General features: G+C 43.1%; 1 protein-coding gene across 1 annotated transcript in view; it reads left to right on the forward strand.

The window, feature by feature from the left end:
- The first annotated feature begins 12,002 nt into the window (after window positions 1-12,002).
- The window catches only part of LOC135216837 (ribonuclease P protein subunit p40-like), a 30,960-nt gene continuing 16,365 nt past the window's right edge, over window positions 12,003-26,597 (forward strand). Inside the window, exon 1 of the mRNA XM_064252341.1 lies at window positions 12,003-12,140. Within this exon, the coding sequence (XP_064108411.1) occupies window positions 12,009-12,140 (132 nt within the window). The 5' untranslated portion in view covers window positions 12,003-12,008. The remainder of the gene's footprint in view (window positions 12,141-26,597) is intronic.

The raw sequence follows: 26,597 nt of genomic DNA on the forward strand, positions 1-26,597 counted from the left end.
TCATTGTGGATGACGCAGTATATTTAATCGGTACTCCCGGCAACTTTCCAGGAGTTTTCCGATTTAACATTTGGTTAATTAAGCGTAATGTTACGACAACACAAAATCAGCTTCTGTATTAGCGAATTCTGTTTCGCTTAGATATGCCAACTTGAGAGTTTCTGTTCAAATAATGGAAAATCTATTCCTTAGATGAATAGAATAGCTGGCAACTCGGCATAAGACTGCGAGAAGGTGAACATAAGCTGCTGCCTGTAACTGTCACAGTGTCTCACACTGTCACCAACTCAGTGTTAGGTAGCTCGTTGTACTGCTCAGTCGGTACGTACGTCTCTCTCTCCCGCGGGATTGATTTACGAACCGTATCTCTGCCCTACAATCATGACTTTCGCCTCGGGTTGAGGGGATTTCTGGTAATCATGAATAAACGACTTCCTTTTGCTAAGAAATTTTCAACAGAGATATCTCTTAGACATGTTCGGCGCTGCTTACCGCACTGTAACAGAATTCTGTACGAGTCTACCGCAGCATAGCACTATAATAATGCTCTCCTGCTTATGCAAAGCGCAGCCTTATTAGGGAAGGAAGCATGCTTAGTGAAGGGAATGGATGAGTCTGCTGGGGACCATTTCCTCGCTGGAGAAGCTTGTTTCCCTGAATAGACTGCAATTCAGACCTCTACAGTTTTTCTACAGGAGAACTGAAATAACATCAAAGATCTAGAGATAATTCTAAACGTCTCTCAATGGGTTAAGGATCACCTCAGGTGATAATGAGAGGGAGCCAGGCATCCGGACAGAGGTCCTGGCACATAATCTAAAAAGAATTGGAAGCAATTTGGTTGGCTCTCCAGTTCCTCGAAGAGTGAGGTTTTGGTCGAGTGGTCCAAATCATCTCAGATAATTCCGCAGGTCTCTCATATCCCAAGAAAAGAGAGATGGTTATCGGCATAGGCACGGAACGTAACGATCCTTAAGAGGTTCGTACACGATTGCACGTCCGTGCGGATCTTCTCGATCGACGGCAGCAACTACTGACGTTTGACTTTTGAGTAATCCTCGCTTAGAAGTATGTCGAGAGTTTGTGGAGACTTTGGGGACGTCCTTTCGTAGATTTTTGCAATATTGAAGACGAAGAAGCTTCCTCTACGTTGCGCCCTTATTCTCGATCCGAGAGCGGTAGCAATAGACGCCATCCTATAGTATGGAATGGGGATAGTTGGTTAGCCCTTTTCCCCTATTCACAAAAGCTTAGGAAATGTAATAAGATAATCGCTGGCGTCAGAGGGAGTGAGAAAGACGTCTGATCGCCCCATGTTGGCCTTCGAGAGGCTGGATTCACAGAGGTCACGTCCTTCAGAGAGCACTTTCCAAGGACCCTTCCCGAGAGAATCGGTCTACTCTAACAGCCTCACTTCGAGAGGTACCTAAAATCTCTCCGATCTGAGTCTGAATGCGTTCAGACTGTCAAGAAGCGAGAGGATCTTCAAGATTAATTGCAAGTCTCATTGCCAAAGCAAAGCAGTGCTGCGCATATTTTGCAGTGTACCAATCGGAGTGGGCCGTTTCTGGGACATAGGGCAGGAAGAATGACTGTTCCTCTACCTCTGACCTCTGTGAATGACTTACCGCCTTCCCATTCCGTCTGAAGTATGGGATAAGCTAAACAGTCCCAACGATTGTAGAATACGGAAATATGTTGTTGACGGCCTCTAGGCTCAGAGATTCGGATCTGTCAAACAACAAAGCCCTTCACGATCTTTGAGGTCTGCGGAAATCTTGATGGAACTTAGACGTAGTCTGAAGTTCTTGATGTCAAAGCATTTCGAACCTCTCCTTTCTGTACACTTAATACACGTGACCAGAAAGGCTAATTTTCTAACCACATCTAGCTACGGAAATGAGGGTTAGTGAGGTTTTAGCCATCATCAGAGGTTTTGGCTTTAGAGGACATAATTCGGTGTCCTCTAAGCCTTCCGTTCTTGCTAAGAACGAAAACCCGTCTAACCCTTGGCCCAGAGGCCTGGAGATCAAGGGGATGGCACAAATTATTGGGCAAGAGCCACAGAGAGCCTGTTGCCCTGTCGGGGCTCTCAAGTTTTATCTTGATAAAACTAAAGAAAGTCAAGGTCATTCGGACAATCTGCGGTGTTCCGTAAAAAGACCAGACTTGCCCATGTCGAAGAACGCCCTGGCGGTTATTTTTAAGGAGTCTTCTAAGAGGCTCATTCGTCATGTTTGAACAAAGATTTGAAACCTTTTAAAGTAAATGCTCACGAGGTGAGGGCGCGGCCTCGGAAGCATTTCAACAGAGCATGACACTCAGTAATATCCTGAGTGCCACGTTTGAGCGAAGCAACTCTGTGTTCGCTTCACACTCCCGACGGGATGTGAAGACGACATATGAGATCTGCGAGTCCGCTAGGACCATACATATCCGTAGAAATATTATTGGAGGCAGGAAGCAGCACGAATCCTATCCTATAGAAAAAGGGATAGGTGTGCTTTTAACTTTGAAGGGTTGGTCGCTTGAGGCGCTTTCCCTTTCGTTAGCCTAGAAGTTATGGGACTAACTTCGATAGGTTAGGTCAGGTGGTGGTTTTAGCTTCGTTGCCCTCACAGTATGGTCAATATGGTCTAGTCACATTGTGGTCACGCCCCCGTTGACAGATCATCTAGAGCGCACCAACTACACAGGTCACTACCTTGTTGGCAACTCTAGTAAAGCAAAAGCAGACTTCGGTGACAGTAATCAAGAAGTCAGCTATGCTAACAGGTAAGGAATCAAGATGTCAATCATCTGCACTTGAGGTGTTTCCTAAATCCTTCTATTCTGTCCCTTCCCACCTCCAATGGTGGGATTCAGCTATATATATATCTGACAGGTAAGTTTCATGAACAAAATGTTATTGTTATGATACAATAAAGTTTGTTCATACTTACCTGGCAGATATATATAATTAAAGTACCCACCCACCTCCCCTCAGGGGACAGTGGTATGAAAAATCTGAATAGAAAATGGGAATGATTCCTGATATCCGCCTCCCAGCGGCGGGAATGGGTTACTAACCACCTGGACGCCCACTGCGTGTGCCGGGAGTGAGTGAAATTCTGTCGGACGTCGGAGAATACAGCTATATATATATCTGCCAGGTAAGTATGAACAAACTTTATTGTATCATAACAATAACATTTTCCTATAGTATTTGGGTTGCTTATTGAGAATTTACCATTATTTTATGGGGGTCGACTGTAATTAACCCCCAGGGACCAGTACTAAACATGGCAAATACATTTGATGCCCCAATCCCTGGTGGCTGTCGTATTCTGGGAACGTTCCTTGCAGTCCGTGCGAGTTAAGTATTGCCCAGAATTACCCAGAAGTTTAGTCCGGCTGATATTTCCAATACCCAGTGTTACTTGATAATGAGTGTTATTGGCAGTCCAAAACTGGAAAGCCTGCTTCTGGCCAGGTCAGGGCACATTAGGAAGATAAGTTCAGGTTAGGACATGGCATTTTAGGTAAGGTTAGGTTTGACCTGTTTTCAATGTTGGATTCGGTAATTCTACAGAATAGTTCCGCACGGACTGCAAGGAACGTAACCACGGATGCAACATCCACTAGGGATGGGGCGTCCAATGTATTTGCGTGTTTAGTACTGGCCCCTGGAGATTAATTACAGTCGTCCAAATAAATATACTTAAATTAAAACTTGTTCAGGAGGTAAAACTGCATAGAAAACCGCAACTGCCATAGTCTAGGCCGCCACGGAATAGTACTGTAGATCTACCTTGGATTCCTCACTCCTACCCATCTCCCTACTCTGCATCAGCTCTGTGCTTTGAACATTTCTGATAATCATTTCGTTAGCAAGCGAGGACCTAATTACGGAGTTAGTAGACGCCTCCCTTATATCCTATAATTCTGGGGACCATGGGAGGAAAGCAGGATCTTTGGATGTGGTAAACTCAATATGACTAAAATGCAAGGACCTTAATCCCACTATTCATTCAGATTAAGGTAATTTCATGGAAGGTTCTCTCACTAAAGTCATGCATGGGGGTAAGGACCTGGTACCCTAGGTTAGCTTAAGTGCAGTTGGTTATTTATGATAAAAGTGAAGATTACTACCAAACCCCTCTGGTTCAGTAACTATCAATTTATGTGCAAAATTAGTGGCATTTTTAGTATACCAGGTCCTTAGGGATGAATGCAAAAACAAACTGTAAATATCATAAACACAAAAGGCATAAACAAAAACATAAGTAAAAGGCAGTAAACATTACAGTCATCAACTAAAAGGAACCAGAACACTAAGTAAAAATAGTTCAGTTTTACCTGGGTTATTTGCTAACATAAGCTACATGAGAACCATTCGAAGCATATATTAAAACATGGGCTATAATGATATTTTCTAGTCAAAAATGGTATCACTAATCTACAGCCTAGTCTACCTAGGCATTTTAGGAAATGAAGAGGCACTGACAATTGCCAGCTTAGTATGGATCTACCATACAGTACATTTTGCGAAACAGTTAAGATTAATAACCTGCTATTAGTATAATACTAATCTACCAACAAGGAATTCAAATACTACATACGGTCAAATGATGTTCATTTAGGCATTTTGAAAGTTTCCCATTAATTGTTGGATATTGTTTGGGGGTTGATAGCTGCTTGCAGTGCATTTGCTAACAGTTGCTGCTTTGTTCGCTCAATGACAAATCTGCAGTCATACTAGCCAATGAACTTTATTTTCAATCTGTTTAGTATTACATATTGTAGCACTAGGTTTTTTAATTTTTGGGAAATCTATAACAAGTCACTAAAGTGCTAGTGTCTTATACTTTCAATTCTGAATGAATTGAATAATTAGCCTAACTGCTGCTGCAGCAGCACAGATATTCTTAAATGGGGAAATGGTTAGAAATTCCAAGCTACCCATCATAACCAGTTCCCAAGTTTTTGTGGCTGGTTAAGCAAATATTGGGTTATTGCTGCTCAACCTTATATGGCACATGCACCCTTTCACCATGTGTCAGAATGTCATCCCTTCCAAAATATGCAACAAAATATTAACACTAACACATAAGCTAAAGGAAAGAAAGGCCACAGTGACCTCTCAGTAGTATAGACCACCATTGCACACTGCATTTTGCATGATTGTAGAGCCAGTATGACCCTGTCAATCTGTGGTCACAATTCCCCACAAAACTGAAATCCCACCCCCCTTCTGGCAAAATTCCCCCCTGGTTGAGAATCACTGGGTTAGCATGACTTAACCTAACATATAATAAGAGGAAACTGCTGTAGTTTAACCAATAATTGCTATTTCCCAAAAATGAAATTTCGTAATGAAGAATAACACAATTTGATTTTGCATTTAGCCCAAGTGTTGTCAATGAAAAGATATGGGTGGGTGGGAGCTGATGTTGAAAATTTAATACAGTATAAAGAAATGCTCTGTTACAATATTGACATTTATATTGTACTCTGTTTTACTATATTGTATACTTACTATATCATATCTGTGATACATAACTTAGTTAACCTGTTTTTGGTGAACTTTGAACTTTTGGTTGTTGAAGCCCTTGTCATTGAGCAAAGCTTTTTTCACCATGTCAGGAATTGTGTGTTTGTGCTTGTTTTTTTCAATAATGGTTAGGATGCAAGAACAAATGTTTTGGACAAGAGTATGTATGCTGATAGTTTATTTCACCCAGAAATGTACTTGCTCATGTCAGTTATCTTTTTCATTACAAGAATTGGGAATGCTCCAAGCATCTGGTACCACTCCATGCTGTCCTCCTTTGGACATCATTAGACATATATAAAATTACAATTTTTTTAATGATAATTTTGAGTAATGTATTGTAATTCGTCTTTTTATGCATGACACTTACCTGGGCAGGTATATATATAGCTGTATTTTCTGAAGTCCGACAGAATTTAAAAAACTTCCGACACACGCAGTGGTCGGCCAGGTGGTAGTCTCCCGGGCATTCCCGCCGCTGGGAGGCGGGTTATAGGAACCATTCCCATTTTCTATTCATAAATTTTCTGTCGCCGGTACTGAAAACACCTGTTTTCAGTACCTCCGGCTTAGGATTTTGGAAACTTCATTTGCCGCTAAGTATCCTAATTGTCTTTTAATTTATTTACTTGGATTTGTGGCTAGGCATACGCTATCTTAAATTGATTTGAATTTGATTTCATTTTTGATAAGATATCTGAATCTAGTTAGGCTAGTTTCAGAGGTGTGTCTGCAAAGATAGGGTGTGGCTACCGAAAGCTTCGGTAGTTCCGCACTTGGGGGGCGCAATTAATCAGTAAATTTATGCTATTTCCGTAAGGAAAAAGTATGATTCGTATGTACGCAATTAAAACAGTAAACGTGTCTAATTCCGTAAGGAAAAAGTTTGTTTAGTATGTTACGCAATTAATCAAATTACGAAAAGTGAGGGTATGATACTGCTAACCTTCCGGTAGACTTTATTTTGCCCTAACGCTGTAGTATGGCCTACGGGTTATGACTATGTTCTGCGAGAGGTGATCGCTCTCCTTCATTGTTGTGAAGAGTTCTACTTCTGTTTTTGTTACGCCTAACCCTGTAATGTTGCCTTCGGGCCCTAAAACAGTGTCTGTATAGGTTATTGCCCTTTCTCTTATACTATTTCGATTCGTAACTTAGAATCGAAAGTGCTTGCTTTAGAGAGAAATAGTGAAGTGGCTAAGTGTAGTGACAGTGCCCCTTGTGTAGTGGAGGGTGCGTCAGATCGGCCTTATAACGCCTCTAGGTCTAGACCTCTGTCGAACTCCCAGAACCAAGGGAGAGGGCATGTCGAAAGCCGAAGGAGGGTTACAGGGAACCCCACCGATCTGGCGTGCCTTATCGGCAGTTTTCTGATGAAAATCCCCAGACTGCCAAAGTGCGTGCACATGCACGAATCCTGAAGGATTGCTTCTCGGGCCCTCCGAGGCGTCCTCCCCGCACAAGGGTTGGAGCTCTCGGAAGGACTCGCGCCCTCTAAGAAATCTTTATAGAAGAGACGCTTCACGCCTCCCTTCTCCCTCGTTTATGTGTTTCAGTGAGAAGCAGGCGAAAGTTGCCTGATCACGTGTACTTCTTTCCAACCCAAGAATAGGAAAAAGAAGGCAGTTTCTCTCGCTTGTTTTGACGCCTGTCAGGAGCGTGACGCTTTTCTGCACGCTTATTTTGGACGATCGGCTTGAACAGGAGCACGCTCGGATGACGCACTCCACCAGTGCACGCCGAGCGTCCTCGCCAGTGGCCGCCGAGCGCGCACCAGGACGCCGAGCGTCCTCGCCAGTAGGACGCTGAGCGCGCACCGAATGTTTCTGTTGAACTCTTCAAGCTCTTGTTTAAGATTTGAGCCTCAAGAAAGTGAACAGAACTTCGTCTTCGAAACCCAGCAAGACCTCGGGTTTTCGTGAATTCAAGAGGTCTCTGTCAATATTATATTGCTTTTCGCAAAGGTGGATGGAGTTAAGGAAAGCTCAAGGGAAGATCTCGTTTTCTCTACCTCAGTCAAGACTTTGAGATAAGACAGTTACGGGTTATGTAAAGGCTCGACGTCCTGAACGTCAGGATTTTCGGCAACGTTCAGTAGGATTCTTGCAAAGGCACTCATCAAAAGGACGCTCTCAGGGAAAGCGCAAGACAGGACTTCCTTTGCCATACTCCGCCAAAATAAATTTTAAGCTTTTTTAGACCATCTGAAAGGGTTTTTCAGATGATGATTTGTTTGTTAGTTTCTAGTCGAGACTTCCATGCCCGATTGAGCATCGTCGTTCTACCTACCGTAAGACCAGTCTCTTAACAGGATTCTTGTCCCTTCCTGTTTGAGACGGAATCGAAAAAATAAAAGGCTCGACTTCCTGGATTACGTTTTTGTTCAATTTCAGGACTTTCCCCATGACAATATAACTATCGTTTTGTCAAGTAAGTGGGGTCTCCCCTCATTGACAAATACCTCTCTGTACCGTTAATGGGTTAGTTTCTCATTGACAAACATCTCATTAACTTGATATTGCGTAAGCGAATAAGGACAAGGTTCGGAAGAGCTCTCCTTCCTCCATTCGCAGACTCGTACAAGAAATAGACTGGTAGACTACGGTCAATGAACGCTTATGTCCAGTATCTTAAGAAGCTTGAGTTGTCTGCTTCGATTCTCTAAGTTTTTGTTCATGAACTTGCTTGTCAGATATGTATGTAGCTGTATTTCCGAATTCAGCTATATATATGTCTGCCAGATAAGTATGAACAAACTTTATTGTGATATAATAAAATTTTTTTTTGCCTTGCGTTATTTTACTACTGGTTGGTTCAAGTCATACACGCTTGCTGTAGTTACCTCTTCGGATGGCAACCGAGAGGTCTATTGTCTACTATTTTAAGGACATTTAATCGTCACTCTGAGCCTTCCAGGAGTTTCCGATTTATCTTTTACCGTTGTATGGTTAGTGTTCTGACGACACAAACGCATCTATATATTTAGCGTTTTCTGTTTCGCTTAAATATACCAGCTTGAGAGTCTCTTTTTGTTCAAAAAATAACGGACCTATTTCTTCGTAGAATAGGGTAGCTGGCAACCCAGACATAAAGTTAAGAGACGACGTTCGTAATAAGCTGCTGCTGCTGCTGTGTCTGACTGTCCAAGTTCCAACCGAGCCAGTAACAGATCGTGCGCTGTCATGCGCGGTAGGTTACGTCTCTCTCTCCTGCGGGGTTGACTGACTAACCGTATCTCTGTGCTGGGCGGTTACGTCTCTCCTGCGGGATTGACTGACTAACTGGTATCTCTGTCCTACAATCACGGACTTTAGCCTAAGATTGAGGGGATTTCTTACGTGAATGAATAAACGTTGCATTAGTTTTGCCTTACTATGTTCAACAAGAGTTTATCTCTTAATCCTTTCGGTGCTCGTTACCGCACGGTGGTATAGAACTACGAGTCTACCGCAACATTGCACTTTTTTTTTATGTGCTCTCCTGCCTTAGGCAAAGCGCAGCCTTATAGGGAAGTAAGCATACTCGGGGAGGGAATGGATAGCTTGCTGGGGACCATTCCTTCCTGAAGAAGTTGTTTCCCCGAATAGACTGCAATTCAGACCACAGTTTTTTACTACCGGGAAACTGAAATATTATTCAAGATCTAGGAATTATTCTGAACATCTTCTCAGTGCGTCATGATAGAAGGAGGTGCCGGACATCTGGATAGTGTTTCAGATGTCCTGGATCTTAATCTGAAAGAAGTAAATGCAATTCGGTCGTCCCTCCAGTCCTCGAACGAGTTTTTGGAACCAGTGGGTCCACCTCAACTCTGATATTCCACAGCTCTCTCATATCTTAAGAGTATCTTCTCTCGGTCCCTGCTCGAGTTTACGAGAAAGAGCCTATTATAACAACAGGCGTAGAATGTAACAATCATCTAGACGTTCGTTACAGGATTGCAAAAGTCCGTACGAATCGTCTCGATAGATTTACTAACATGCTAGGTATTTTAATTAAGTGGTGTTCTTTTTATGGTTGTCTGAGAGGGTTATTTCCTCTTCAGTATGTGAAGTGTAATGTGTTACGTTAGCTTGTGTGGTTCAGGTGGTCTAACTTATCCTAGCATGAATGCCCCTGGTAAGAGAGGGCTAGGGTTTCCTGTCAACAAATTGGTCACGTCCAGTTGTCAGACCCTTGTTGTTAGCTTTCTCAACAAACAGGTCACATCCTAGTTGAGAGCTACTAAGGTTTAGCAGGCTAAGAGGCAGGACCTACGAAGTCAGCTACCTTAGCAGGTAAGGAACTTAATAAATAATTTAAAAAATTAGTTAATTTTTGAATTATGACGATATTGCTTGTCTGTGACCCACCTCCAAATGTGTCAATCAGCTATATATATACCTGCCAGGTAAGTGTCATGCATAAAAATGATATTGTTATGATACAATAAAGTTTTATGCATACTTACCTGGCAGGTATATATAATTAAATTCCCACCCTCCTCCCCTCAGGAGACAGGTTCAGAGAAAATCTGAGGAAAACGGGAATACTAGTTCCAAGTACCAGCGCCACGGGAACGTGGGGAGATCACCTGAACTACCAGTGGTCTAGCGGTTGCCGAGAGTTTTGAAAATTCTGCCAGTGCGAACAGACAACAGAGAATGTTGTTTGACAGATTTGCATCTGTCAAACAACAAAGACCTTCACGATCATTGAGGTCTGTGGAATCTCGATTCTAGCTCACCATCTACTTTTTGTCTCGCCTGTTTTCTCGGAGTCAGACACTCGTGCGAGATCAGGCGACATATAGTAGCCCTGAGTTTCTTATTGACGAAGTCGATTGCGGACGACGTTGGGTTGCGTTGATACACCCCCAAGGTTTGCTTAGATTGAATCGCCCAGGCAGTCCAGACACTCATCCTTCAGCTAAGAATAGTGCCTTTTGGTCTTCAGGGTACAGCCTTGTGTCCTTGATGCATCTGACTGGTCAACTGGTCGTTCACCTGACTTTAGTACAGACGTAGTCTGAAGTTCTTGATGTCAAAGCATTCGAACCTCTCCTGCCCTGTTAACTTCTTGTATGTGATCAGGAAGGCCTTCTTCTAACCACCCTAGATACGACAAAGAGGGTTAGTGAGATTTTAAGCCATCGTCACAAGTTTTTGGCTTTAGAGAACACAAGGAGTGTGCTCTAAGCCTTTCGTTATGGCCTAAGAATGGAAACCCTTTTTGTCCTTGGGCCAGGATCTTGGAAGCAAGGATGGCACAAGTTAGTGGGGAGGAGCCAGAGAGAGTCCTGTGCCCTGTCAGGTCTCTCAAGTTTTATCTACTTAAAATCAAGAAAGTCGAAGTCAGTCGGGCAATCTGCAATGTTCCGAAAAAGACCAGACTTGCCCATATCGAAGTACACCCTGGTTTTTAGGGTTAAGGAGTTCTTTTCAAAAAAAAAAAAAAAAAAAAAAAAAAAAAAAAAAAAATATACTCCTTCATTGTGTTTGCACAAAGATTTGAAATCTTTTTATCTGAATGCTCACGAGGTGAGGGCGCGGCCTCGAAGCATTTCAACAGAGCATGGCACTCAGCAACATCCTGAGTACCATATTTTAGCAAAGCAACTCTGGGTTCACTTCACACTCCCTGCGAGATGTGAAGATGGCATATGAGATCTGCTGCTCGCTAGGGCCATACGTGTCTGCAGACACAATCTTGGGGGTCAAGAAGTACTACTCATCCTATCCTGTAGAAAATGGTAAGGAAGAGCTCTTAATTTAGTTGTGGAGTCGCTGACAACGGCGACTTCTTAACTCTGAAGCCTTAGTTAACACACATTAACTTTGGCTAGTTGGTCAGGTGGTGATATATATATATATATATATATATTTTACTTCTTAGCCCTCATGGTATGGTCAATATGGTCTAGTCACATTGTGGTCACGCCCCCGTTGACAGATCATCTGAGTGCACCAGCTTTATAGGTCTCTACCGCGCTGGCAACTCTAGTAAGCAGAAGCAGACTTGTGACAGTAATCACGAAGTCGGCTATGCTAACAGGTGGAACCAAGATGTAAATCATCTGCATGCATTTGTGTCCCAAAATCCTTCTATTCTGTCCCTTCCCACTCCAACGGTGGGGTTCAACTATATATATATATCTGACAGGTAAGTTCATGAGCAAAATGATATTGTTATGATACAATAAAGTTTGTTCATACTTAACTGGCAGATATATATATATTCAAGTACCCACCCACCTCCCCTCAGGGACAGTGGAAATAAAAATTATGAATAGAAAATGGGATGGTTCCTGATACCCGCCTCCCAGCGGCGGGAATGGGTACTAACCACCTGGCCGACCACTGCGTGTGTCGGAAGTTTTTTTAAATTCTGTCGGACTTCAGAAAATACAGCTATATATATACCTGCCAGGTAAGTATGCATAAAACTTTATTGTATCATAACAATATCATTTTTACAGTTGCTCCATGATACAACGATGCATGAGCCAGAAGTTTTACACTTCCCAGCTCCAGAGAGTCATGTGGGGTTTTCCAGACATTCCATTAATGATCCTCAGTTGGATTCCATCTTTCAACATCTTATTGATGAACATCCTTTCAATACAAAAGTAAGTTTTCTTGTTTGATATACATCTTATCTGCAATCCTTAAGCATATAAACAGTCTAATTTTTCCTCAGGTAGGACAATTTTCAAAAGAACATTACGAGAGCCACATTAGTATAAAATTATATTAGTTGTAGGTCGTGATTTGTCTTATCTATGCAGTGTATATGTCTCCTTATTGCTGTTAAGGGTTAGATCATATGGATGTCATTAATACAAGCCATCAGGGTCTAGCTTCCCTCGTACAGTCTCTAGGAATTTCATTTACTATATTTTTGACATTTGTTTCCAGTGGAATGAAGTGCACAGTTGAACATGTTCACATATTGATAGCACATATTCTGTAAAATCTCATTTTGGAGTTCTTTTATATTTCATTGGGTTGCATAAGTCTGGGCACTTTTTGTCATTCCACTTCAGAAGAGCTCGATAGAATCCAAGAGATAAATGCACTCTGTATTGGAACTTAAAAATCCCATTTTGTTTCAGAGCTATGAACCATTTCTTTATAAGGAGTGTTCCACCTGCTTCCTAGCAAGTTGACACATGAACTGCTCTTAGGTAAAAGCTACAGAATGAGATAAGGAAGTGAGAATTTTTCCAAAATGGAGTTTTCATATTAAACTAATATTGTAATACCTACCTGAACACCTGAATTAGCCCTGGTCACTGACCAGAACGACGCACCCCACAAAAATGACCAACACTTGGGTAAAATTTTAACTGCCAGCGCTTCCAACGCTGCAGGTAAACATTGTTACTGAGTCACCTGTTCGCGCTGCCAACCGCCGGCTGACAGTTGACTACTCCCATCAATCGCTAAATCATTGATCATTTGACGAGGGGAGGAGGTGGGTGTCATTCAGGTGTTCAGGTAGGTATCATAATACAGGCAGTCCCCAGGTTACGACGGGGGTTCCGTTCTTAAGACGCATCGTAACTCGAAAATCGTCGTAAGCCGGAACGACGTTGGAAAAATGTCTTAAACTAATAAAAAGTTATAAAAACCTTACTTGTAATCCTTTGGTTACACTACATTTTGTTCATGAAACTTACCTGTCAGATATATATATAGCTGTATTCTCCGAAGTCCGACAGAATTTCAAAACTCCCGGCACACGCAGTGGGCGGCCAGGTGGTTAGTACCCATTCCCGCCGCTGGGAGGCGGATATCAGGAATCATTCCCATTTTCTATTCAGATTTTTCTCTGTCGCGGTAGTGAAAACACCTGTTTCCACTACCTCCGCCTAGGATTTTGAAACTTCATTAGCCGCTTAAGTATCCTACTTTTTTTTTTTTTGAATGATTGACTTGGATTTGTGGCTAGGCATACGCTATCATAAATTAATTAAAAATTTTTCATTGCATATGATGTCTGAATCTAGTTAGCCTAGTTTCAGACTTTGTTGTCTGCAACGGGTAAGGGGAGGCGGACCGAAACCTTCGGTAGACACTCGCTTAGTATACATGACGTTTACATGTTTTCTTTGTTGAGAGATCAATGTAATTAGTGTAATGTTGACTGATTCCGAAAGAGACGTATGATTCGGTATGTACGCAAATTAGAGCGTGATAGAATCAGGAGGTCTTCCTCCACAGTAACAGAAGTTAGGATAATGAACCTACTAACCTCCAGTAGACTTTATTTTGCCTAACCCTGTGGTATGGCTTACGGGCCTAGAGGAAGTTCTGTGAGAAGTAATGCCCTTTCTATTATTGTGGATTACATCAAGTAAGCTTGAAAAAGTGCTCGCTCTCCAATCAGTGTTGTGAGTGTAGTGATGTTGATTTTGCCCCTAGTGTTGTGGAGGGGGCGTCAGATCGGTCCTATAACGCCTCTAGGTCTAAACCTCTGTCGGACTCCCAGGACCAGGGAGGGGGCAAGTTGAAAACCGAAGGAGGGTTACGGGAACCCCCCCACCGATCTGGCGTCCCTTCGGCAGGATAAGGCTGCCAAAGATCGTGCACGTGCACGAATCATGAAAGATTGCTTCTCGTCCTCCGAGGCGTCCTCCCCGCAAGGTTGGAGCTCACGGAAGACTCGCGCCCTCTAAGAAGCTTTAGAGAAGAGGACGCTTCACTCCTCCTTCTCTCGTCAGGAGGGAACGTCAGATCCGCCCCATAACGCCTCTAGGCCTGGACCTCTGTCGGACTCCCAGGACTAGGGAGAGGGGCATGTCGAAAGCCGAAGGAGGGTTACGGGGAACCCACATCGATCTGGCGTCCCTTCGGCTTGACTTAATATCGATAAGCGTGACAAAGACGCAAAATGTCGCACAGGCGGCTGTCGTCTTGGTCAAGAGATTAGAAATGTCCTTAAGGCAGGACCCTCACAAGGACGCCTTTCGAGACATCAACGCTCTATCGAGAGGAAGGAACGTCTTTACTCGTGTAGCAAGGATTGTTTTCTTGCTTTCCAAGACGCTCCACCTTCACAATTAGCCTCATCGAAGGCCAGGAAGGCCCCTGGCTTCGTTAAGATGGCCACTTCGCTCTCTGCGAAGAGAGCGTTTAAGAGAGTCCAGGATTGGATGGATTCAAGGAAGGTTAAAGGGAAGACTGCGTTTGCACTTCCTCCATCTAGACTGAAAGGGAGAGCTGGGATCTGGTACGAAACAGGAGAAGAAGCAGGATTGAAAGCACCGTCTTCTTCTCAAGAGATTTCGCCAATTTGGTGGACGCTCCAAGGAGGTCTTATTTGTCATCGGCTAAGGTTTCCTCCTCCCCTCATGGCGCTATGTATACGTTATGTGACGTTCGCTTTACTACGAAACGGGATATTGTTCAAGCTCATAAGCTTGACGTCCGGCAAGCTGATTTGCATAGTCAAACAGCTCGCCAAGAAGCATCTTACTCGTCCCTAAGGGCGCTCTGTCAGGGACAGAGATGACACTGGACAGACTATCCTAGTTTTTCGACAGGAGAAGGGCAAAGAATTCCTCATACCCAACGAACACACAGGGTCTTTTCCTTTTAAATGCCCTTCTGCAGTGTCGATGACGTGACAAAGACGCAAGATGTCACAGCCGGCCGTCGTTTTTGTCAAGAGGGGCGAACGTCCTTAAGACTCGTCCTGATGAACGATCACCGTACTTATGCTTAGGACGCTCGCGTTTCATGAGCGGCTCTCCCCTCGCCAGGAAGCCTCTCAAGTTTACTCGTGTTGACGCACGTCATTCACTATGACGCTTCCCTTGATGTTCGTCGCTCTTCTATTTCCAGACGCTCTTCAAGACGCTCAAAGAATGCAATCAGGACGTTCGGCAAACAACCTCGCGACGATGCCTTTCGGAACGCTCGGCGTTCCTTTTTTTTTGAGCGCGTGTCTGGATATGTTTCATTTGCATTACTAAGACGCAAAATGTTGCACAGGCGGCCACCGTCTTTGTTTGAGGGAACGAAAGTCTTTAAGCCCGTCTTGGAGCGATAGCCTTACGTCTTCCTATAGTGCTCTCACACTTCAGGAGCAGCGTGCGGCTCTCCAGGACGCTTTTCGGTGGCCTTTCAGAAGACGCTCGACGTCATAAACATTGATAAGCTTTTGGAAGACGCTCGATGTCTTACCACATCTGGACGCTCGCCAGGACGCTAGCGAGGACGCTCGCCAGGACGCTAGCGAGGACGCTTTTGAAGACGCTCGGCATCCTACAAGTCATGACGCTCGGGTAGAGCACTTGCCAGGACGTTCTTCAGAACGATAGGCCGTCCTACGCATCAAGACGTTCGCAGGATTCCTGCAAGAACGCTCTTCAAAGAGGGCGTCGTCGAAGTAGAGGAAGGAGTTTGGTCTCGTCAAGATGTCTACTTCGCTTTCTACGAAGGGAGCGTTCAATAGAATCCATCACTTGATGAATTCCCAGGAAAACTGTAAGCAGATTTCGGTGTCATAAACGCCTTGTCTGCTTTCGGGTTGGATTCGCTGCCGAAGGGGAACATTAAAGTCCTTCCTGTCGTAAGCCCAGTCTCTAATCAGGAATCCTGCCCCTTCCTCGATTTCTGCGGGGAAATCGGAAGGCTATATGCTCGAATTCCTGGATTACTTTCCGTCATGCAATTGGGTTAGTTCTCATTGACAAGTTCTTAATAACATTTTATCGCATAAGCGGATAAGTAACAAAATTTCGAAAGAGCTCTCATTCATTAGTCAGAGGCTCATCCAGGAAAAGACTTATAGACTACGTCCATGAAGTCTTATGTCAAATATCATAAGAAGCTTGAACTTTCCTTTTCGATCTTCGGTTCTCACTTGAGGATTTCCATTTGAATAATATTATTCCTTTTCTTGGCAAAGAGAATGAAGACAGTCGATTTCCATTCTCTCTCTCCTCGTCGAGGAAAGAATGTAGTAGAGAATTAGATGTTCAAGTGACTGCAATACTTAGGTATTTTATCTTCGCGTCATATTACTAATGTAAAGTTCAAGTCATATACGCATATCGTGGTTACCTCTACAGATGGCAACCGAAAGGACTGTTATTTTAAGTGTATTTAATCGGTCCTTCCTGCAAACTTCCAGGAGTTTCCGGTTGTAAGGACAATGCTTGAAGGTATTGTTACAACAACACCAACTCAGCTTCTGCATGTAGCGAATTATGTTTCGCTTAAATATGCCTGCTTGAGAATTTTCTTATGATCGATAATAGTAACGAACCTATTCCTTCGTAGAAGAGAGTAGCTGGTAACTCAGGCAGAATAATGCGAAACGAGAGGTTGCTGTCATTGTGGATGACGCAGTATATTTAATCGGTACTCCCGCAACTTTCCAGGAGTTTTCCGATTTAACATTGGTTAATTAAGCGTAATGTTTACGACAACACAAATCAGCTTCTGTATTAGCGAATTCTGTTTCGCTTAGATAGTGCCAACTTGAGAGTTTCTGTTCAAATAATGGAAAATCTATTCCTTAGATGAATAGAATAGCTGGCAACTCGGCATAAGACTGCGAGAAGGTGAACATAAGCTGCTGCCTGTAACTGTCACAGTGTCTCACACTGTCACCAAGACACCAACTCAGTGTTAGGTAGCTCGTTGTACTGCTCAGTCGGTTACGTCTCTCTCTCCCGCGGGATTGATTTACGAACCGTATCTCTGCCCTACAATCATGACTTTCGCCTCGGGTTGAGGGGATTTCTGGTAATCATGAATAAACGACTTCCTTTGCTAAGAAATTTTCAACAGAGATATCTCTTAGACATGTTCGGACGCTGCTACCGCACTGTAACAGAATTCTGTACGAGTCTACCGCAGCATAGCCACTATAATAATGCTCTCCTGCTTATGCAAAGCGCAGCCTTATTAGGGAAGGAAGCATGCTTAGTGAGGGAATGATTGAGTCTGCTGGGGACCATTTCCTCGCTGGAGAAGCTTGTTTCCCTGAATAGACTGCAATTCAGACCTCTACAGTTTTCCTACAGGAGAACTGAAATAACATCAAACAAGATCTAGAGATAATTCTAAACGTCTCTCAATGGGTTAAGGATCACCTCAGGTGATAATGAGAGGAGCCAGGCATCCGGACAGAGGTCCTGGCAACATAATTCTAAAAGAATTGGAAGCAATCTGGTTGGCTCTCCAGTTCCTCGAAGAGTGAGGTTTTGGTCGAGTGGTCCAAATCATCTCAGATAATTCCGCAGCTCTCTCATATCCCAAGAAAAGAGAGATGGTTATCGGCATAGGCACGGAACGTAACGATCCTTAAGAAGTTCGTTACACGATTGCACGTCCGTGCGGATCTTCTCGATCGACGGCAGCAACTACTGACGTTTGACTTTTGAGTAATCCTCGCTTAGAAGTATGTCGAGAGTTGTGGAGACTTTAGGGACGTCCTTTCGTAGATTTTGCAATATTGAAGACGAAGAAGCTTCCTCTACGTTGCGCCCTTATTCTCGATCCGAGAGCGGTAGCAATAGACGCCATCCTATAGTATGGAATGGGGATAGTTGGTTAGCCCTTTTCCCCTATTCAAAAGCTTAGGAAATGTAATAAGATAATCGCTGGCGTAGAGGGAGTGAGAAAGACGCTGATCGCCCCATGTTGCCTTCGAGAGGCTGGATTCACAGAGGTCACGTCCTTCAGAGAGCACTTTCCAAGGACCCTTCCCGAGAGAATCGGTCTACTCTAACAGCCTCACTTCGAGAGGTACCTAAAATCTCTCCGCTCTGAGTCTGAATGCGTTCAGACTGTCAAGAAGCGAGAGGATCTTCAAGATTAATTGCAAGTCTCATTGCCAAAGCAAAGCAGTGCTGCATATTTTTTGCAGTGTACCAATCGGAGTGGGCCGTTTCTGGACATAGGGCAGGAAGAATGACTGTTCCTCCACCTCTGACCTCTGTGAATACTTTACCCGCCTTCCCATTCCGTCTGAAGTATGGGATAAGCTAGCAGTCCCAACTATTGTAGAATACGGAAATATGTTGACGGCCTCTAGGCTCGAGATTCGGATCTGTCAAACAACAAAACCCTTCACGATCTTTGAGGTCTGTGGAAATCTTGAAATTTTTTAGATCGAAGCTTCCGGCATGGAACTTAGATGTAGTCTGAAGTTCCTGATGTCAAAGCATTTCGAACCTCTCCTTTCTGTAAACTTAATACACGTAACCAGAAAGGCTAATTTTCTAACCACTCTAGCTGCGGCAAAGATGGTTAGTGAGGTTTTAGCCATCATCAGAGGTTTTGGCTTTAGAGGACATAATTCGGTGTCCTCTAAGCCTTCCGTTCTTGCTAAGAACGAAAACCCGTCTAAACCCTTGGCCCAGAGACCTGGAGATCAAGGGGATGGCACAAATTTTTGGGCAAGAGCCACAGAGAGTCCTGTGCCCTGTCGGGACTCTCAAGTTTTATCTTGATAAAACTAAAGAAAGTCGAGGTCATTCGGACAATCTGCGGTGTTCCGTAAAAAGACCAGACTTGCCCATGTCGAAGAACGCCCTGGCGTTATTTTTAAGGAGTCTTTAATAAGAGGCTCATTCGTCATGTTTGAACAAAGATTTGAAACCTTTTAAAGTAAATGCTCACGAGGTGAGGGCGGCGGGCCTCGGAAGCATTTCAACAGAGCATGACACTCGGTAATATCCTGAGTGCCACGTTTTGAGTCGAAGCAACTCTGTGTTCGCTTCACACTCCCGACGGGATGTGAAGACGACATATGAGATCTGCGAGTCGCTAGGACCATACATATCCGTAGAAATATTATTGGAGGCAGGAAGCAGCACGAATCCTATCCTATAGAAAAGGGATAGGTGTGCTTGTAACTTTGAAGGGCTGGTCGCTTGAGGCGCTTTCCCTTTCGTTAGCCTAGAAGTTATGGGACTAACTTCGATAGGTTAGGTCAGGTGGTGGTTTTAGCTTTCGTTGCCCATCACAGTATGGTCAATATGGTCTAGTCACATTGTGGTCACGCTCCCCGTTGACAGATCATCTAGAGCGCACCAACTACACAGGTCACTACCTTGTTGGCAACTCTAGTAAAGCAAAGCAGGACTTCGGTGACAGTAATCAAGAAGTCAGCTATGCTAACAGGTAAGGAATCAAGATGTCAATCATCTGCACTTGAGGTGTTTCCTAATCCTTCTATTCTGTCCCTTCCCACCTCCAATGGTGGGATTCAGCTATATATATATCTGACAGGTAAGTTTCATGAACAAAATGTTATTGTTATGATACAATAAAGTTTGTTCATACTTACCTGGCAGATATATATAATTAAAGTACCCACCCACCTCCCTCAGGGGACAGTGGTATGAAAATCTGAATAGAAAATGGGAATGATCCTGATATCCGCCTCCCAGCGGCGGGAATGGGTACTAACCACCTGGCCGCCCACTGCGTGTGCCGGGAGTTTTGAAATTCTGTCGGACTTCGGAGAATACAGCTATATATATATCTGCAGGTAATATGACAAACTTTTATTGTATCATAACAATAACATGTTGTTTCCTGTAGTTTTTTATGTACAACCTGGAGTTATTTTCTAAAAAATGCGGGTTTCTTGAAGGTAAAAAACTATTGTAATCCTCTGGTGCACTACATTCTTGAAGTTTTATGTACAACCTGGGATGATTTTGCCAAATCTTGAGGGCTACAAGAACAGTTGATTACTATTTACGTATCATATAGACTAATTAAAGTAAACGTATCTTAAAATAGGCTTATATAATAGTATCAACAAAACATTTACTGGCATGAGTCAGGGGCCGTTTAATGAAACGAACACTTCTCTGTCCTATCTGTTCAGAAACGTTACGTCAATCCCCAAGACCATTGTTGCCAAGATGCCTCTCTCTCTCTCTCTCTCTCTCTCTCTCTCTCTCTCTCTCTCTCTCTCTCTCTCTCTCTGATCAAATTACTGGATAATGTCTCTCTTTGGATACTTGGAATTTGCATTGTAATCTAACCAGAAACTTAGTTTTGTTATTATTACTGGAAACAAGCAATGATTTTTTCATTATTTGCGCTTTTGGACTGTTATAAACTTTGCGCATCCAAGCTAGTATTCATTCGCTCGGAAACTAGTTCCGCATATGAGGCGTCACTAAAAAACATAGAAAAATACGACATAAAAAGTGTCGAAAATCATCATAACCTCAAAATTTTTGTTGTAATCTAACCAGAAACTTATTTTTATTAATATACTGTGCTAAACTATAAAGGATTTTTATCATAGTATGCGTTTTTTAAAAGCGTCATTAACTCAGAGCGTCGGAAGCGTCAGCGTCGTAATGTCAGAATAAACAAACGTCGTACCCCAGGGCGGATTTTTCATTGTTTTTTCAATGATTAAGAAAAAGCGTCGTAACCTCGGAACGTCGTAAGCCGGAGCCGTTGTAACCCAGGGACTGCCTGTATTAGTTTTAATATGAAAACTCCATATTGCAATGGTGGGCTCATTCATCGTTTCAGCCCGACCACTCGATGTACATTGGTATAAACCCATTAAACTATTACCTTGGATTAATACCGTTAACTCACCTTTTATCAATGATCAGGTGAGAAACGGAAGGAACGAGTACCTCAACGTTAGTCTGATCAGTAAGTCTCGTCTTGGTCATGTCAAAACTCCCATGAAGAATCATAAACTTCTCATGTGTGGAGGGGAACTATACACCTCACATGTGGCTGCATAGCCTCCCATGTATAGAGGATAAGTCCCAAGGGCAGATCCTTCCAGAAACCTTCCATGTGGTATTATATACCTCATGTATGGAATGGAACTAAACATCTCCCATGTGGCTGTTAGCCTCCCATGTATGGAGAATAAGTTCCAAGGGCAGATCTTTCCTGACGTCCACTGAAGGCGAGTGATGAATCTAGAAGTTGCGATGAGGGAGCTGAGCCACTGCCAAAGAACATACTCACCAGGGATAGTACACCAAACCCAGACAAAAACCAGCAAAGTAGGCAGACTAATCTACAAAAAACAAGAAAACAATAAAACTACTACTTCCCCTACCAATCCCGCGCTAATTGCCAACTAACCTAACACTGAATTAGCCGCTACGAACGGCCCTAGCGAGTAACCCTCCTCTGACACGAACTGTACATCTCTCAAGTAGAAAGAAGTAAATACCGACACTGATTTCCAAGATGCCGCTTCCAAAATCTTGTTTACTGAGAAATTCCTCAGGAATGCCAATGACGTCGCTTCACTCCTGATACTATGCACTCTAGGGCGCGGAACATTGTTTCGCAAAACTGTGTCTCTGGGAAGAGATTTGGAGATTACTTCCCTTGAGAAAAAACTAATTGCATTTTTCGAAAGCGGTCTAGAAGGATTCCTAGGCGAAACGAATAAAGACCGCAGTCGTGGCAATCACTTGGCAGTGCGCAAAAGGTAGTGTTTAAGCAATTGCACTGGACAAAGACGCATTTCGGCAATGTCACCACCGACGAAATCCTCAACAGATGAAACCGTAAACTCTCTCGGAAGAGGGTTAGTTTCTGACTCTGACTTTGCCACAAATTCCGGAAGATACGAGAGATGCAAATCCTTTCCCGCAAATGAAATTGATCTTGAGACAGCCTGAATTTTCCCCACTCTTTTAGCCGTAGCCAGCGATATTAAAAACAAGACTTTTTTTTAGTAAGTTCTTATAAGGACAAATGCTCCAGAGGTTCAAAGGCTTGCAAGCTTAATAATTTTAGAACATCCGCTAAATCCCATGGGGGGCCCCGAAGCAGAACAATCGGTCGTTCGATCTTAAAAGATCTGAGAAGATCATGAAGGACTCTACTATTAGAAATCTCTGGTAAATGAAGCCTAAAGGTGATCACTAACATGGACCTGTAGCCTGAAATAGTAGAGTAAGAGAGAGACTTGGATTTCCTGAGGAAAAGAAGAAAATCTGCCACCTTTGCTACTGTGGAGCGGGAAATACTATGCCCCTGTGCCCTGCACCATGTACGGTACATCGCCCACCTTACCTGGTATAACTTCCTTGTAGACTTCCTCAGGCACATAGAAAGTTGTCGAGCCACTCCTTCCGAAAGACTGGACTTTCAGGTTGCTCGCTGCACAGTCTCCATGCAGCTAGGTTGAGCATGGGAACGGTTCTTGTGGTAATGATGAAAATGCGGCGGCTTGAAAAGATCCTTCCTTCGTGGCAGGAGGATCGGAGGTTCGGACAGCACTTCTAATAGATCCGGGAACCACAGTCTCTGAGGCCAAAACGGAGCAATTAGGGTCATCTCTGTATTCTTGCACCCTCTTCGCTTTGCCAGTACCTGATGAATGAGGCCGAACGGAGGGAAGGCATATACTACTACTTGTAGATTGTCCCACGGGTGGAGCATAGTGTCTGTCCCGCAAGACATAGGGTCTGCTACCGGAGAGAAATATACCGGGAGACGATAATTCAACCTTGTGGCGAACAGATCCACCGTCGCTGGCCACCTCTTTAACAGTGATTGGACTACCTCTTGTGTTAATGTCCATTCACTTCCTCGGACTTCATTTGAATGGCTCAGCGCATCTGCTAAGACATTGATTTTATACATTCAACTTACCTGTCAGATATATACATAGCTATTACTCCGTCGTCCGACAGAAATTTGAATTTCGCGGCACACGCAGCAGGTAGGTCAGGTGATCTAACCCCCCCCCCCAGCGGCGGGAATAGGAACCATACCCGTTTTCTAATTCATATTTTTTCTGTCGCTTGGAATGTAAACAACGTTTGCAGTTCCTCCTGATGGATTTCGTGTTTCATCGCCATCGACGTCTGGGCTAACTTTACAGGGAAGTAATGGATCTTTTGGTTCGGCATACGCTTTTGTTAACTTTAGAAATGACCTTCTGGTAGAATTATTCAAAATGAGAATGACATAATCGATCCACCTTTCGGAATCAGGCGACGATTTTTAGCGCCTTCTAATATTAGAGATCATCGATAACATTGGATAAAGTCATTGTTCGAACATTTTTTCGCAACTAGACGAGAGCGCTATCCCATGGGGGTATGAAATTGTTATTTCAACATAAAATTCCCCATCGGTGCATTTTTAGATATAAATCTATCATGATGAGAACGATTTAGATTGTTTGTCAATCGAATGAATTATATGGAAGTTGTTGAGTGATAAAGCATATATGGTATGACTTTTAAGCTTCTAGCTCCTATCATGCTTAGGACAAATCGCCTTAGGACTATGGTATGGCAAGGCATATACACATACCGAAATTTATGCTATAATGGTCAAGTGAAATCCTTATAAAATTTCCTAAATTATTACGGTTTACCTTAATGTAACAGTATAATAGAGGATTCTATTACGCTAGAGTATGAGTTATATGATGCTATCGTGTCTTCGAGAAGTGATCGGAGAAGCATATCTTTATTGGTGGATTGAGAGTAGGAATTTGTTTAAAAGAATTGTTTAGACGACACCTATTTAGTTTCTAGACTTGTCGAAGTCTCGTTCGCTTAATTATGCTTTATATAAAAACTTCCTGAAGTTCGATAATAATTTTATAAGATTCCTTTATTTAATGGAGTAACTGGCAACTCTGGAAAGGGAAGGCCAGACGGCTTTCGAAGACTGCTTTCACGTTTCGCTTTGAGACCAACGCACTCGCAGTACCATCTTGTTCTCAGTCGTGAGCGGTCGTTTACAGCTCTCTCTCCTGCGGAATGGGATAACTAACCGTATCTCTTCCCTACAATAGTGGTCTTAGCCTCGGATTGAGGGAATACTGAAGCAATCATTAATAAAATATTGTCTGCCTTTTGTTAGGAAGCTTTCAATAAGAAGGATATTACAAGCTTTCAATGCTGTTTACCGTAGGTAACATGATTAAAGGATTCTAATGCAGCAGAACATTATATTATTTAATGCGCTCATACTTACGAAAGCATGGCTTATTAGAGTACATACTTAGTGAGAAGAGAGATGTAATAGAGATTCACTTCAAGACTACGGTATGGTTAAGTCTTTCGAGAAAGGACACAACCGTATTTAGAATCGGATATTGCGCAGAAGTTGTATGAGTCGGATGGGAAACATTCTTTTAGTGGGAAATGGTTTCCCTGAATGGATTATACTACGTATATAAAAGTTTTTATAATAAGAACGGATTTAACATATGAAAGGATGTCGGTACCATAAAGACACAGATGTTCTGGCACATAACATAAAGATAATTAGTAGGAGGCGCAGATGCGCCACCCTGGCGCAGGTTGCGCCAGCCTGGCGCAAGTTGCGCCGGCCTGGCGCAAATTGCGCCAGAAGCGCCAGCTTGGTGCAATAAGCCAAGAGCACCATCCAAAATATTTCTCGTTTGAGCGAGTTATTAAATAAAAGCAATGCAAGAATTTGCGAGTCCGTGAGAACCTCGATTGACGATAATAACTGTTAAAGTATGTCTAACATTTATTGCAAAGAGTTGTGAGAACCTGCGAGAAGTCTTCTTCATAGATCTCTTAGCAAGAAGAAGACGAACAGTCTTCCTGTAGACTGCTTCCTTTTCCTCAAACCATGCCATAAGGAATCATAAGCGCCAGGGACAGACGCCTGGGCTCTCTAACTAGAAAATAATTAGTTAATAGATATACCTTAGAGCAAATTATGCTTTTCCTACATAGAGCTGGAAGTTACTCAGTCCCTCTCACTGGAGTGGTCCTTCTCGTTCAGGAAAAAAAAGGGGGGGGGGGGATACGGAAGAATTAACCGAGGAAAGAATAATTCCCCTTCCGATATACTCGAATTAGAGGAAAATTGAGAAGAAACATCCAACTATGGAAGTACTGTAGAATTATAGGATTCTTACAGCACCTCTTCTTATTTTAATATCGAGATTTCCTGACCACGGTTGCAAGTAATGGGCCATAAAGGCTCCAGCCAGGCTTTAACCAGGCGATAGGCGCCAGCCAGGCGCGAGGCGCCAGCCAGGCGCGAAGCGCCAGCCAGACGCGAGACGCCAACCAGGCGCAAGACATCAGGATCTCCAATTTCTCAGTATTTTGGAGATAGACTTTCCAAGAGTTTCCTCTTTGAGAACTGACACAAGATCAGTTTTTTCCTGACAGGGACACAAGTTGTCGCACAGGCGGCCGTGGCCCTTGTCAGGATTAACTGAAATTGCGGAAGTCTCTAACAAGAACAGACTTCTCATGTCAGGTAATATAGTGGTCGCGTGAGCGACTTCTTTCCTGGCAAGAGGAGTTGTTTTGGGAGAAACTTTCTTTGCCAGATCAACCCTCTACTGACAATTATTCTAGATATCGCACAGGCGAACGTAGTACGTGTCAGGATAAGTGGGTTCTTCTGCTTTATAGACCTTTACATGGTGAAGAGAACTGATATCTTTAGAGGTCTCTCGCTTTCCTCAACCTTATGAGACAAGTGATAGAAAATATATCGGACTCATAAGTTAATCTGGGTGCAGGTTTTAGAAAGACCTTGGCAACCCTTTTTTATTGCACGTTTCGGCTAGTCCCTTGAACCATGCAGCTCCTCTTTCTCCTCTTTCATTGTTATTAACAGGATGTTATATTATCCTACTCCTATGTAAACATATAACAAGGGAGACCTTGTAATGTTTTGGTACTGGAAAAGACTCGTAGGAGCTCTCAGTATTGGGTGAGAGGCTCTTTCAAGTATCTGAACCGTACATTACAGCCTGATGTCCTATGATAGGAATCTTGAATGATTCTCCTCGATCCTGGTTATCAATTATTAGGAGAATAGGATAATAATAATTTGTTGTTTTGCAGAATAACGATGATGGAATTTTTCATTCATCTCTCGTTGCCAGGCACGAGGACAGGAAGAAAGAATATAAGAGAGAGGTAGCAATATACGCCATCTTTATGTTATAGAAAGGGGAATAAAATTTAGTCTTTTTTTCCCCTAAAATATAAACTCTTTACAGAATGTAAGACAAAGGGCGTCAAAGAAAGAGAGGATAATACGTTATGCCTCATTTTAGACTTAGAGAGGTTGGATTCTCAGAGGTCACGTTCTTC

Source organism: Macrobrachium nipponense, chromosome 6 (assembly GCF_015104395.2).
Source record: "Macrobrachium nipponense isolate FS-2020 chromosome 6, ASM1510439v2, whole genome shotgun sequence".
In the NCBI taxonomy this organism is placed as follows: Eukaryota; Metazoa; Arthropoda; class Malacostraca; order Decapoda; family Palaemonidae; genus Macrobrachium; species Macrobrachium nipponense.